Source organism: Anthonomus grandis, chromosome 22 (genome assembly GCF_022605725.1).
Source record: "Anthonomus grandis grandis chromosome 22, icAntGran1.3, whole genome shotgun sequence".
NCBI classification, from domain to species: domain Eukaryota; kingdom Metazoa; phylum Arthropoda; class Insecta; order Coleoptera; family Curculionidae; genus Anthonomus; species Anthonomus grandis.
In genome coordinates this window covers 8583858-8600209 of record NC_065567.1, presented here as the reverse complement: position 1 = coordinate 8600209, position 16352 = coordinate 8583858, and the positions used below count along the sequence as shown (strand labels likewise).

At 34.9% G+C, this 16352-nt stretch overlaps 1 protein-coding gene across 4 annotated transcripts in view; it reads left to right on the top strand.

The window, feature by feature from the left end:
- The window catches only part of LOC126748997 (solute carrier family 12 member 6), a 272321-nt gene that overhangs the window by 231411 nt on the left and 24558 nt on the right, over nt 1–16352 (top strand). For all 4 annotated transcript variants that reach the window (XM_050458586.1, XM_050458588.1, XM_050458587.1 and 1 more), the window contains one exon: nt 9562–9807. In XM_050458586.1, coding sequence (XP_050314543.1) covers nt 9562–9807 — 246 coding nt within the window. The remainder of the gene's footprint in view (nt 1–9561; nt 9808–16352) is intronic.

Here is a 16352-nt window from a genome sequence, read left to right as displayed (position 1 = left end):
CATTATATTTTAAAAGTCACAATAATTGTTTTTTTTAAGTTGTGTGAAATTCCTTCAAAATATTTAAATAAGAAATGTAAAAGGAATGTTGTATATAAAAAATTCCTGGCAAACAGGCAAAGGCAACAGAAATACTAAAAAAAAATTTGTATGAAAAGGCCTGTAACGTACATACATTTAGTACCCATTTATCCATTATACCAATTTAAAAATTATTAATTTTTGGCAATGGTTTACACAAATAGTGAGATGTTCGATATGCATTTTGTTTATGGTTTCGCCAACGGAAATTGATTAGCAGCCAGGCGTCTTTATGAGGAGAAATATCCTAATCGTGTTATCACGCGTCATACGATATTTGCCCGTCTCCATCAACGCCTTTGTGACACTGGAAATTTTCAACAACAAACTACTGGTAACATAAGATCGCGCGTAGCAGCAACTCCACGAGTAGAAGAAAATGTGCTTCATGAAATTGAGGAACATCCTACACCAAGAAAAGATTGAAGAAACTAGAAAGATTGCTTTAAACTTAAATGTAAGTCCTTCTACGGTTTTCAGAATTTTAGAAAGAATAACTTTCTATACCCTTATCATATGCAACGGGTACAAGCACTATTACCGATTGATTTTCCGTTAAGACTAAAGTTTTGCCGTTGGATGCAACAAAAAATTGGCGAAAACCCCCAGTTTTTAAGACAAATAATATTCACGGAAGAAGCAATTTTTTCCAGAGAAGCCATAATCAACTTTCACAATAATCACCTATGGGCGAATGAGAATTCACATGCAATTTTAGAAGGCCGTCGTCAACATCAATTTTCTCTTAACGTATAGGTTGGAATTTTTGCAGACCATTTGAAAGGCCCATTCTTTTTGCCATTGAGGCTTACTGGAGAAGTTTATCGTCATTTCCTCGAACACGAATTGCCCATACCTTTGGAGAGTGTTCCATTGCAGTTAAGATTGGAAAAGTACTTTATGCACGATGGAGCCCCACCTCATTTCAGTTTAGTTGCACGTGAATATTTGAACACAGTTATTGATTAAATTGTTGATGTCCAACAAATAAAAAAAAACACAGAGCACTCCCAAATCGAAAAATGTATTTATTAATAAACTAGAAAAAAAAACAAGTTGTGAGTTTACAAAATAAAGCTCAAACTGCTCTTGACAAAAGCTATAAAACGACTAAATTTAAGGAGACATCGCCGATGCGTCCCTTGCTAAGAAAACCCTTATACTCCCAGATGTTTATGGTTCTGCAAAGGTTTTTCCTAAACGTGACAAAATATAACGCTTGCTGATAGTTGGCAATCTGATCAGCTCGTTTAGCGTTGGGCTCTTCTTCAAGACCAAAATCAAGTGTGTGATCATTTGCTTTCTTTTTCACTACTGCTTCTATTTCGTGAAAATCGACATCGCTGCTCGCATGGATTTTGCGCATTTCTTTGTCCCAAAGCCTGTAATTTTTTGATTCTAGTATATACATACATACCTTCGTAGCCTATGAAGATGAGTTTTTTGCTTTTCGAGTCTAGCTTACGACGTTTTTCTTTAGGCACATTTAGGTATGCGTCTATACCAAATACCCGCAGATGCTTAATATCTGGCTTACGGTTAACAAAAATTTTCATATGAAGTTGACGTTTGTTCTTGATTTAATAACACTCTGTTCAGCAAATAGCAAGCAGTACTAATTGCTTCTGGCCAAAGTTCGACGTCCACTTCACTATTAATCAGCATCGTTCTCGCACTTTCCACTATGGTTCGCAATTCATTTTGCTCGTGAATGTATGGTGAGGAAAATTCGTGAATTATTCCATTATTTTTTGTATACCTTTGAAACTGTTCAGAGGTATATTCACGCCCATTATCCGATTTTAGAACTTTAACCTTGTTGCCAGTTTGTGTCTCTACGAAATTCTTGAAATATTTGAATTTTTCAAATACTTCTGACTTATGCCGCAAAAAGTATATTTTTCGATAATGTGTACACTCATCTTTGAAAAGCAAAAAAATAACGCGAACCGCGCAGAGATTCGACATTAATTGGCCCGCACACATCTGTGTGAATTTTCTCTCCAGGATTAAAGATGCACCGGTATTTATTTGCTGTGGGATGTGGCTTACGGGTTTGCTTACCAAGTACACATGTTTCACAAAAGAAATCATCTTTTCAATTACCAAAATCACGATCTGCGAACTCGAACAGCTTACTTGTTCTTACCACGGCACGAATGTTAACATGACCAAGCCTTTCATGCCAAAGCTTTAGCATATAACGCTTTGACTCGGCCACATTGCACTTTACTATAGGTACGTCAACTTCAAAGTTTATTTTAAAAAGTCCACGATATCTTTCGCCACGAGAAGTATGCTTACCATTTTTGTCGCGCACTTCACAATGCGTTTCATACGCATGAAACGAAAACATCTTATCGTTGATAGTCACGATCGAAAACAAATTTCTTCGAAGTTCCGGCACTAACAAAACGTTTTGCAGTTCTCGTAACACAGTTTTTCCGTTTACTTTCTCGCGAATCATAACGGTACCTTTGCCGCTTGCAGGCAAGACTTTATTATCAGCAATTTTCACAAAATCACTTACTGCGCTAAGGTCTTTAAAAAATTCCTTCTTGTATGTCATGTGCATGCTCGCTCCAGAGTCCGCTAACCACAGATCTTCATCACTCGAGACAGTATTTTGAATAAAAAACGCTGACATCGCTGATGTATGCCTCGGCATTATATGACGAATCTTCTTTCTGCGCGTTTTCACCTCGGTACTTTTTGTTCGGACACTCTCGTGCCCAGTGGCCTTTCTGCTTGCAAATCGCGCAATTCGTTCGTTTTTTAAAATTTGCGATTCGCTTTTTGTTGTCAAACTTTTGTTTGCTTTGCTGCTGATTACCTTTGTTTAAACTCAGGGCCTGTGTCTGCAAGGCTAGAGATGCCACACTTGACTCAGTATCACAAAGACGCTTATCTTCACGAATTAGCCGGCTTATTAGCACATCCGTTTTTCGATCCACTGATGGCGTGCACTCCCATGCCATACGAAACGTTGAAAATCTAGGTGGCAAACTACACAAAAGCTTTGACTGTTTTGCTGTTTCAGATGGTTTTTCACATGAATCAGCAAGCTGTTTGCAGATGCACTCAAACACTTCCAGTTGTTGCGCAATTTGGACACCATCGACAATACGAAAGTCGTAGAGTTTTTGCCACGCACTTTGCTTCTCATCATCGCCGACTTCTCCAAATCGTTCCTTTAGTGTTTGCCAAACTTCTACTGGAGTCGTGCAATTGATAAGACACGTATGCAAACGCATCTCAACAGAGTTCACCAGAATACTCATTGCTTTTAATGAGTTAGTGCTCCACTTCTTCCAGTTGGTTGCTTTTATCTCTTTGTCCGGCTCTGTTTCTGTACCTTCGGCATAACCCAAAAGACCAGCTGATCCCAGAGCTAGGTTTACACCAAATTTCCATAGAGGGTAATTGGTTTCGTTGAGCTTAACGAAGTTAAAATCCCTATTATCTATGCTAGCCATAATAAAGGATTTGCTTAACACTCGCACGAATGAAAATCGGTATGCACGCACGGCACTACTTTTCGGACAATACACGCACTTTAACTGGTTACAAAAATACACTTGCGCAGTGGAAGCGTGCTGGGCCCATAACCTATTGATTATATTGTTGATGTCCAATAAATAAAAAAAAAACACAGAGCACTTCCAAAACGAAAAATGTATCCATTAATAAACCAGAAAAAAAACAAGTTGTGAGTTTACAAAATAAAGCTCAAACTGCTCTTGACAAAAGCTATAAAACGACTAAATTTAAGGAGACATCGCAGATGCGTCCCTTGCTAAAAAAACCCTTATACCCCCAGATGTGTATGGTTCTGCAAAGGTTTTTCCTAAACGTGACAAAATACAAAAAAAACGAAAGCTGTAAGAAAAGATAAAGAACCAACGCTACATTTAGGCATCTGTTTTACACATTTTATTACGGTCAAGTTTGGGTTTTTTTTTTTCATCCCTTATACCTAAATTATATTATAGGAAATCCTTAACATTAAAAAATATTTTCTATAGCTATAGAATCTAACAACAGTGTATTCGAATCGTTGGATAGATCTCCAGACCTTGATTCCTTGGACCGTGGAAGGATTACGAAATCGCATTATCGCATCCTCTGAAACAATTAAAGACACACCCGGAATATTTGAACGAGTTCGTCAATCGATGCGTCGTAGAATAGAGGCCTGTATTGCAGTTAGGCGTTCACATTTTGAACAACTGTTATAACTTATGTTCCACCAAGTGGTTTTTTTTAAAGTAGATATTTGTCCTAAGAACTTTAGGGATTTTTTTTCACTAAATAAAAAATATTTTGTAACAAGAATATATAAAATAAAACTTAATAAAATATTAACAATTATTTTGAAGTTTCAAAAGAGCATTAAATAGTGAATAAAAACTCCAGATTCCATATTTAAAGCTGATGATATCTCGAATCTAAAACGCTAAAATGTAATGCATTTATTATTTTAATTCCAAAAATCTCGAAAACGCTGGCTCGTAGCGACTTTGACCAAGATATCTTTTTTATGTGAAAATGATAGATAAATTTATTTTTTTGTAAAAAAAAAATATTTAAGCAACCATAAGAAAATAATCACGCTTTAAAGTATAAAAGACCGTGTATTTAGCGCCCTATACAAGTGAGAACCCTCGAAACATTAAATTTAAATTTACCATCTCAAAAAACCCCCAGATGCCAATTTTCTAAAAAATAAAAATAAAACTTTAACACCCTGTATCTTAGAAATTAAGCATTTGCGGACATAGATTTATGGGGACTTATTTTATTATTTTTAAGCAAGGAAACTCCCCCTGAAATTTTTCGCAATGAAACACCCTGTATACTTAAATTACTATCTATTTTTCGTAAAAAAAGTTTTCCGATACGCTTTAAAACCATCTCAAAAATGTAACCTTAACGCCAATGGCTGACGCCTCGAAAAATATTGTGCCATTAAGTCTAAATGCCAGTAGAGTAAACATTGTAAAACAATAAATTTTTTCACTATTTTTAATATTGCAGCCATTTCCAAACCGTCGTCACAAGCCTTTTTCTACTAAGGGAAGAAAGAACTCTTAAAAAGTGTTAAAGTACAGGGAAGAAATTAGTCGAAAGCTATCATGTCAGTAGGGTTACAGAACTGCTTGATGATAAAGATCAAAACATTTTTGGTACTGTTGTGCGAGAAACACCCAGGTCCCATAATACGAGGAAAGGTGAAAATATTTACAATCCCCATGTAGAGGTATATATTCAACTTAGCACTTGATTTGAAACCCACAATCTCAGTTAGATAAATACCACAAAGGTGATGTTATTGAAATGTTTCTATTGTTGATTGTCCGGCTGAAAATTACGACTTTCTTTATGTCAAAGACATAGTTAATGTTTCAGTTGGGGCACTTAAAAGAAAATGTACCTTTTATTGAACTATGTCAAGTAGATATAAGCTGCGAAAAAGATGTTGAAATAAGAAAACTTAAAAAGGGAAAATTTAAATGCCAACTTCATGATGTTTTACAAAAGTTACTTTTGCTGCAAGTTGCGATTCAAGAATTTCCGGTGGAAAATTAAGATTGACTTGTTTACCTCTATATATTTTCAACTTGCAGATTTAAATATATAGACTTTAATATTAATTAATATACGGGTATTTCCGCACACAAGAAGACAATTGGCCTATTATATACAGGGCCAACTATTATACAGGATGTTTCAAATTCGACCTTTAATATGGGGATCTCAGAATCTATATAAGATACGAAGTTGGTTACATTGGGGCAAAGTTGAGAATTTTTGAGCTTAACAATATGGCGTTTAAAAAAATCAAAAATTCCGAATAGTTCCGAAGATATTCCAAAAAGTACGAAATTTTGAAAAATAGGTTTCATTTTTTCTGACCTTATTTCTTGTCCGATTTTAAAATAATTTGCACTTTTGCATGGCCCCTTTTTTTTATTTCTACATGAAGGTATTTTTAAATTTTTAATACGTCGTTTCGTCTTTTAGCAACCATCATCAACTGTTTTTTTATAGGCGTTATATTGGATTTTTAAATATTTCAAATTTCTGCAAAATTACCTTTTAACCGATGTATCACATTTAATCTGTCATAACTATTATATGTTTTAAATATTAAATTTGTATGTTTTGTTATAGTATTGTAGTACACAGTAACAGGTATTTTATTAATAATTTAAGCAATTATGGTTTTTACAAATGAAGAAAAGCGAGACATGACTAAAATTTGTTATAAATACGATAGAAGTACCATTAGAATGACAGAAATGTATTTGTTGATGTAGCCGGAGCGACAGCAACTGCACAATACTTTATTTAAAACTTTGGATAAAATCTTAATATCTTTGATTCTAATAAGCCTAAAACTAAATATCGAGATAGAATGGATAACTAAAGGAAACTAAAGAAAATTTACTTCATGAGGTATGGATTAGCGATTTTTGTATTTATTGCTTTTTGAGACTTAAAATTTTCTTTGGTTATTTTCTAGCAATTTCGCATTTTTTTAAATAGTATACACAACTTGCATAATATTAAATTAAATTTAAAAATTGGCGCGTGTATAATGGCAGTTCCAGAGACACGCGCAGTTACCGCTCATATGCGGACGTATGAGCTCGAAGTAGGGGTGTGCGATATTCATCGATGTTACAAGAACATCGATGTTTTTTGGTCCATTTTCAATATTTTTCCATCGATAGTAACATTTCAGAAAATTGATGTTGACCACAAAACATCGAAATAGTTTACATAAGTTATATTTGACTAAAATATCTCGCTTATTGTCAATTTACCAATATTTTTACTCTTTAATTAAAAAAAAAAGCAACATGTTATTAGGGCTATCCCATCCGCCACCCATCAATAATTATCAAGCAGGCTAAACCTCGAATCGCACTGTCATTGTCATGGCAGTGGAATATAATCGGGGAGTCCCAGACTAGAAACTCGCCAATCATAAAGCAAATAAACCGTTATTGGTTTGAGTACTTTAGAATAAAGCCGGGAATCGCAACTGACTGCTGACCGAATCTGATATTTGAGTTTTTGCATTGTTTAGCAGTTTTTTCAGATAAAATAAAGATAGGTATTCACAGTTTCAACTGAATCTGATATGAAGTGATTGTTAAAGTGTGCCAAACAGTTTTGTGCCTATTTATTTCGTTGATGCTAAATAGTTTTCAAAAGAGCGTTTAAGTTCTAATATCATAGCGGCCAACTTAATAATCTTAGAACATTAAATGTCTTGTGTATTCAATATTCTAAGGTAATAATATTTGTTCTGGTGAAAAAGTTTTTTTGTTATGTATTTGAAAATTGACGCCTCTTTTTACACATTACATTATTACAAGTACCATATAAAAGTAAATTTTGGAGTTATTTTGATAATGACAGTACCGACACACAATGCAATTTATCTTGCAAAAAAAACAAAGACTTCTGGAAACACATCAGATTTAAAATCGCATCTAAAAAGTATGCACAAATCATTTTATGATCAAATTCAAATTGAAGGTAAAGCATTAGCCTCCAATAATAATTCAAGAACTATTAATCAATACTCTGATGCTAAAAGTGAGAATAGCAACCTCGATAGCGATACTAGTGATTCTTAACAAAGCAGTAGAAAACGGTGTTTTTATCTGGAAAATTCTGTTGATTGCTCATTCCAATTCTTTACACCGGCAAGCTCAATTGATTCGATAACACCCACTGGAGCACTACTTATTTTTATTAATTTTAATTTATTTTATTTACCTTGATAACGGTACTAATATTTAACTACCGAAATGTTGATTACAATTAGATCTTTTTATTCAATAAATAGGTTTTTCGTTCTTTTCAATTTCAGTAGGAAAAATAAAGTTAGGTAGGATATTGAAAAGAAGAAGTGAGCTCAGAGATCGATAAATAAATGACTCAGCTCCTGGGTGTACAAAAAAATCATCAGGTTTATATTTCTTCTAAATATCTACGCAAAGTATTTTTTTCAATAATTAAGCGAATGAGATTTTAATGATGAGTCATTTTTAATTTGATTTTTACTGAAATAGTGATGTAATACCCAATAAAATAAGTAAATAATTACAAATTGTAAATAGTCACAGTTGTGCTACAGCTCTTCTTAATGTAACGGGTGACATTTTTAGATCTATTGATTGAATTAAAGGTAATTGTACTATTCTGGTTCTACTCAATTATTCCAAGTTATTTGATACCATAGACCATGATACGTTATTTCTAGTCTTGGAATGTGTTCATCGGAGTTGAATCAGATTTACTCAGAATTTACTTATGAATCGCCAGCAAAAGGTGGTTTTGAATGGCAATAAATCATATTATCTTGGCGTTAAAACACTGCAAAATACAAAAGTATGCAGATGACACTCAAATATGTTACTCTTTTTTGCCCTCGTTGCTGACTCATAGTTGTCTCTCTGTAACTGAAGATCTAAACACACTATACAAAATTTCTAAAGATCATGCTCTCCACTTGAACCCAAGTAAATCCTTTGTGATGTTTTTTTGGCAGGCCTATTGATGTAAAACATCTGACTGAAAGAGTTATTTTAAAGATCGGCGATGAGATTCTTCCTATGAAAACAGAATGCGAAAATTTGGGGCTTATTTTAGATAACAAATTAAGGTTTGAAAAACATATTTCTATGTGCATTCAAAAATGTATAGAGAATCTACGTGCTGTAAGAATTGTGAGAAAATAGATCGAGTTCAAAAATATTGTTTAAGATTTATTCATGGTATTCGCCGTAGACAACCAGCCAGTCATAAACTGGAGGCCACCGGGTGGGTAAATATGAAACAGAGTATCAAAAATTAATAAAGTTAAAGTCTCCTCAATACTTGTTTCAAGAAATCAATCAATTTGAGATCTTTTACATATGACCTAGCTAATATAGTATTTAATAGTCTACGCTCTGCTCTACAAATCTGCTCTATCTCAGCTTTCTCTAATCATATTAAAAACTATGTCTCGTCCTTGCCCCAATCATCTTAATTTAATAGCTAATTCCGCCAATAATCAAATCTTCTACCCACACATCATCTAGTTTTATGATAGATTATAAAAAAATAAAATTTTCTTCTTGAATTTGTTTTACTGAATGTATGTCTACTTCTCCTTAAGGATAAGTGTATAAATCAGCTGAAAAAAGTATTTCATTTCAACTGCCTTTTCATTGTATATGTATATACTTATACTTGAATAAAGATTATTATTATTATTATAATTATTATTTTAAGTATCTTTGGAAGCATTCAGAATTTTGAGTTTTTTTAAGCGGCATATTATTAAGCTAAAAAATTCTCAACTTTGCTTAAATTAACCATCATCTCTTATAGAGATCCCTATGTTGAGAGTCGAATCCGAAACACCCTGTATATAAAATAATATTTGTTTGTTATTAAATATTTGAATATTTTCAGGTGGTGGGTACTGCCGGAGCAATATTCGGTTTTATGATAGTATTGACATGTTGCTGCGTAACTATGTTGACAGCAATTTCTATGTCTGCCATCGCTACAAATGGAGTCGTTCCGGCAGGAGGAAGCTACTTTATGATATCGCGATCCATAGGTCCGGAATTCGGAGGTGCTGTAGGGATGTTGTTTTATACTGGCACCACCTTAGCGGCATCTATGTATATTGTGGGCGCTGTGGAAATAGTTTTGGTAAGTTCATGATTATTAATTAACTATTGTTATTATGGACCAATACATGTAATGCTATAAAAATGCCTGCGGAAACTAATATTTCCATTTTTTATTTATTGTTAAATTAACAATATAAGAAATATTAGAAATTTAATAAGGCTCTAATTAATTTATTTTTTAGCGTTATGTGTGGATTGGTATTACGGGTTATTGAGTAATCAGTTTTCTTTTAAAATAAATAATAAATATTTACAGCTAAAAAAATGGTTGATATATTTTCAAACAAAAAATTCACTTTGGTATAAAGTGACGAGATTTTTTTTTAATTGCTTTACTAAATATATTTTTAGACAAGCTTTTATTTTCAATAGTGCTATCGTTTTAAATAAATATCTTACCACTTATTTATAGTAAATATTCATCGTCAACGTCAGTTTTTATGTAGTTTTTCTTTTTCAATAAACGAAGTTCTTGCGTAAACTACAATTTCTTGTGTGCATTCCCTCTCGGATAATAATAAAATATTATGTCCATTAAATAAAATTCATAATCTATTTTATTAATATTCTTCTAAACCTACTTCCACATTTCTAAAAATATAGCAACGAGGACGCAACACTGTAACATTACAACTTTACTGAACTTTACACACCTTGTATTTTTTTTATTTGACCATTGATGTTGCGTCGAGTAATGGCTCTTTTAATTTGTCTTAATTTTCACGACTCGGTGAGATTCCGCTGCAAAATGCGCTGATTTTAGATGAGTGTAAAGCTTAGTAATAGGTCAGAAATAATAGTGCAGTTAGAATTCTCACTGGTCAGATATCACACCTTTTGACACAAAATGTTTATTTATTTTTAATAAAATGTGCATTGAAAATTTAATTCACTGTAACTTGAGGAAGGCAAAAATAGTATTTTTAATAGTACAATATTAATAATAATATAAATTTCTAAAGTAAAAGCAACAAATAAGAAAACTTTTTTGCTTTTACTGTTTGATAATTTGTTTTCTAAAAGACCATATAAATCTTAAAGCTGCCAATTGAACTTAAGCTTCTCTTTAACTTGCATTAGGAATTGCCGTTTTCTGTTTTTAAAAAAACACAAACCCACGATACGTAGTTTCATGGAGACGCGTTTAGTAAAACGGCTTTAAAACACACTATCGTTGATTAAATAATAGGAATGATAAAACATTGAAAAATACCTATTATTCAATCAACGACACTATGTACGTGTTTTGAGAGGCTTTACGTATTGACGAGTGCGTCAAATGTAGTTTTGGTTTTTTTTGTATTATTTTAAATAGATGCAAAATATGAATTATTATCGTAGAAAAATATGTAGAGAACCTAAGTTAGAATTAACATAGAAAACTAGGCTATTTTTATTTTAAGTCATATAAACCTAGTTAGGTTTGGTTAGATTTGTTGTGAGTGGGGCACCTTGTGTCGCTCTACTGCGATGCTAGGTGCATCTATTATGGCTCATTTCTAAGTGTCTATACATCCCCAATCAAATCCGCCCTCTTTAAGAGTTTGATAATTTGATTGGGAGAAGCATTCTTAATGTGGTCCGTCTTACATAAGACATCGCCGAAGATAGCCTGCCTGATTCTCTCTAGTACTGGATATCTGTATAGCATGTCCTCTGCAGTCTCATCTTACTCAAAAATCCAATTTCCGCCAAGCCAATCCTATTCATGACAATGTGATGACGCAGTCTGCAGTGGCCGGTATACTATCGCATTAGGGTTTTCAGGTACTTCCTTTAGAGTTCCCTTGGTATCTATTATTTTCCTTGTTACGTCCGGTATAAAAGCCTTCGCATTTTGTGTCCGGATAATCCCTTCCAGTATCCCTTCCAGTATATTCCGCTTTGCTTTGTGGTACACCAGGTTTGTGATTGTTTCTTTTGCCGCATTGTAGGCAATGCCTAATGCTGGTTCTGGATCTATCAGGTTGAATTCTGCTTCTTTTTTGGCTAGCTTCAGCCGCCGCCTCATTACTTGTAAGCCCAGCATGTTCCGGAATTTATATTGTCAGGGAATTTACATTATAGGGTCATATTGTTCCCTTCCGCAAGCAGTATGTGCTCGTTTTTGCAGCTCTATATTGCTCTAGACGTGCAGGTAGGGGATTCTAGCACTTTTAGAGCCGCTGTCACTGTAGATTTTAGATTGTCATTGTAGATTTGGATGGTTCTGTTTTCCAGTTGCATTTTGGTTAAGCATTCTTGCACAGATTTCAATGGCATGTACTTCCGCCTGCAAAATTGATGACTATTTCCCAAGGTAGATAGATATTTCCGTCCTTGGGTTAGTGCAGTATATTCCAACTCCTACTTCAAAATTGATTTTGGAGCCGTCTGAATATACTCAGATGTCAGCTTTCTCTATTTCCATCCGTTTCTGATCTCAGTCTGCTCGGGCTGGTTAATTGACCGAGTATGAGTATTTAGTATTGTTCTTGACATTAGGTCTGATGGCATACCAAATGGGCTGTGATTGCACACCTTCTCAACCAGTTCAGTTGATTCCATCCAGACTTTGTTTGCCGAGATGTCATTTATGATATGGCAGTGCATTGTGGAGGGCCCCTTCTATGTCTGAGAACGCTGCCACGGCCATTTCCTTTTATTTCAGCGAGTTACTGATGCTCGTTACAAGATTGTTGAGAGCTAAGTCTGTTGATTTACCTGCCTGGTAGGCGTATTGGTGGACATTGAGTGGGCGTTCTCAGCGCCATATCTCTAATGTATCCCTTAATGACCTTCTCCGGGGTTTTCAACCGAAAGAATATCAGGCTTATTGGCCTAAGCGAAGATGCCTCGGCAGTTGGTCGCCAGGCTTTCGGTATGTATGTTATATTGGTGGCTTTCCAGCATGTTGGAATATACCCCTATGCTAGCCTGGCTCTAAGTAGTGCTAACAGGTGGGGTTAAAATAAGTCAACCCAACTTGACGAAGTGCTCGATAGGTTCCGCCCCCTCCTGGTGGTTTAAAGGGCTGAAATAATTTAATAGCGCCTTTAACCGCATTGGGCGAAATTATGTTTCTGGTAAAAAGTCAGTTTTTTTTTGGATGGTCGCTGGGGTTCTGACCCAGCGTTTTCTCCAAAGTGCATTTCGCACCCGGGGAACTGTGTTTGTGCAAGGGCTTCAAGCGTCTCTCGTCTGGTTTGTGTGAGAGTGCCATCGTGGCGTTTTATTGAAGTCCCGCTTCACCTTTAGTGGATAGTGCTTATGCTATGCTGTTACTTTTTTTTTACTGCTAGCTTTATTAGTCATGTAATTTAGCTGGTCACGATTCTTTATAGTTTTGTCACAGGAAAGTACGTTCCACTGTAGGGTCGATTTATATCCGGCCCTGTCAGTACTTTTCACGTTCCTGTACTTAACTATTGGTCTGTTTTTTGCCATTGCCGATAACAATGTCAAACCGTACGCATAATGGCTCCGTTGATACCACCCAGTTTCTGACCCTACTGCCGATATAGTTTGAACTCATACTTAAATCTAGTAAGTTTTTTTTCTGTTTTTTTATGATAAAGGTTGGCTCATGACCTGTATTATTGTTGAAGAGAGAGTCCCCTCTGTGATTAATATTTGTGCTTTCCCAGGCTGTATGGTGAGAGTTCGCATCACATCCTAGAATAAACTGCACGTTTTTATTTTTACAGTATGCAATCAGATTTTGCACCATCAGTGGGAGAGGTTGTTTTGCTGCGCATCGCCCAGAAAGTATGCAGAGTATATGATTACCTCCGCACCACCTAGGAAGAAGACGTGGGCCGCTATGGTGTCCCTGTCGCAGAGATCTGAGAGAGTAAAATGTTTAATGTTATTCCTGATAAGCATACACACCCTGGGATTTTTGCCATAGAGTGGTTCGATTACTTTACCAATGGTTATACCCAGTCCACAGAGTCGACATTTATTGAAGTTCCATGGTTTTTAGATGACTATTTTCGCGTCATCGAAGTTTTTTGCCTGATTTTGTGTTTAACAGTTGTCTATAAACCTAGTGCCTCTTAGTGGTATTATTTGGTTTGCTTTTTAAATGATTGATTGAACTCGCTAGAAAGATGGAATGACAGTAGCCGCAGACCAGACGGAGATCTTATTCGGTACACAGATATATCCAAAACCGACAAGTAACGGGAGCAGGAATTTTTGGAAAAAAAACGAAGCATGAAACGTCCCATCCGACTGGAATACATGCCACTGTTTTTCAGATAGAAATATTTGCGATACTAGAATTTGCTAGGGAAAACATTAGGAGAGCATACACTAACAACTAAATTCTAATAATAACAGATAGCCAAGCCGCCCTAAGAGCCTTATCGAACCCTAGGGTCACATCAAAGCTGGTTTGGGAATGCCCTATGTCCTATATTCTTATACAGTGCTTTTTCAAAACGAACCACTCTTGTTCACTTTAAAAAAAATATATTAATTTCGATTTACAGAGGGAAGTTTAATTTTACCATTAATAAAGTTCTGTTAATCATCTCCTCACGTCCAACTAACTTTACTTTGTTCTGTCAAATGTGATATATCGTATGTAATTGGAATGGGTTGGGTTTGCGCATAATAACATACATCTACATATGCGACGTTGCCACGCATTGGCAGTTATACAGTAGTGTTATTTTACATCCCTCTTGTTTTATCATCTGTATTCTTCATGATGTAAAACTGTTCGAAGCCCCTCATTAGCCAGGCTCAATTTCCTATTGGTTGATACGGACAACTTTGGCAAAGGATGGGGTTACTGCTGATTTTTACATATGACTTTTTCTGACTGGTTCATGTACCGCAGATAGGAGCGCACGTAAAAGAAGACCAATTTTAGAATTTAAAGAAAAAATTATAAGTTTGAGATCTATCTTTTACAGTTCTTTATGCTCTAGATTTGTATGGACTATTAGCATAATCTAGCGAGGCGATTGTACGCCAGTTTGTGCAAAGGTTTGTTTGCATGTAATTTTAGTAAGAGTAAATTTCAATAGTAAACGTTGTTTCAGGATTTTCGTATTCTTTTTCTTAATCGTTAATACTTCATTCATCAGCATGATAAGCCTGGATTCTGGAATTCCATACACAGAATAGCTGATTGCTTGAAAGGTGGATGTCCTTAGCCTCAGCATTTTTGTTATTAGAATATTTCTGGGTGGACAAAATCACTACTGGTGTCCTGAAGGAAGAGCTAAAGGCCAGTTCATTCCATTTAATTTTTTCTAGCCGTTGATCTAATTTAAGCCTTTCTTATTTAGGTGTAATTAGGCCTTAAATAATTTAAGAATTAACTTTTTTAATATTATTAAAAAAAAATTATTTAAAGTTTTAGGCAACAGTATAAAACTGTTATTATTATATAGGTATTATATAGTGTCCTAAAAATGTACCAACAAACTTCAAGGAGTGGTAGAGGACATCAAAACCAACTTTTTGTCTAGTAAACATATGCCGCCAGTAAGTCGTTTGGGCTCTAGAACAAAAAACTGTTTTTGGTACTATTATTCTGCTCATTAATTGAATCGCTGTATGCAGTGCAATTTAATCATTATCTTATTTATTAACAAATGAATTATTATTTACAATAGTTGCTTAAAATGCCGACCATTTGCTTCAACGCGAGGTTCACCGTTGGGTCATTTAGCCGCAAACTCTTTGGAACATTCCGGGAAAAGCTTCTTTATGGGCACAGCCGCGCATTATCCTTGCTAGCACATCTTCTTCCCAAAAACTTCCCACCCCAAAAAAAAACATCTGGAAGGGCCAGAAAACCGCGCGGGCCTGGCAACGGGACCTCCTCTTCCAATCCATTGTTGGGAAAATCGCTAATATAAATACCGGCACACGTTTGCACAAAAATGTGGAGATGCCCCGTCATGTTAAAACCACAGGTTATTTGCCACATGTTCATAGGGATGTTTTGTAATAATCTACTTCAAAAAAAACAATGTCCGACGCCAAGCCGCCAACCGTGAAAAGAATTTGCGATACTAGATGGTCTGCAAAAGCGGATGCTGTGAAGTCCATAGCACTTAGTTTTAATGAAATTAAAATTACCTTAGAAGAGCTGCAAAAAGACATAAATCAGAAAATACCTACCACGATTGAAGCCAAAGATTTGCTTAAACAAATAAATACATTCGAGTTTACTTTTATGATTTTTATCTGGAGAAAGATTCTAGATAGAATAAATGCAACAAGTAAATCGCTACAAGAAATCGACACTGGTTTGACTGTTACTTGTAGTCTTTATGACAGTTTGATTCAATTCATCGATCATTTAAGAAATCAATTCAATAATATTGAAAATGAGGCAAGAAAACTTCAGCCCAACAGTGATTATAAAAATTTGACTTCTAGAAGTCGGAAACGAAAAAAATTTGCCGATGAAGGTCCCTCAGAAGATGTTTCATTTGTTAAAAAAGGTAGTGAAGACTTCAGAATCAATACTTTTATTCCAATATGTGATAAGCTAATTACAGAATTAACAAAAAGAAGAGACTCCTACACATGTGTGAGTGATATTTTTAATATACTTTT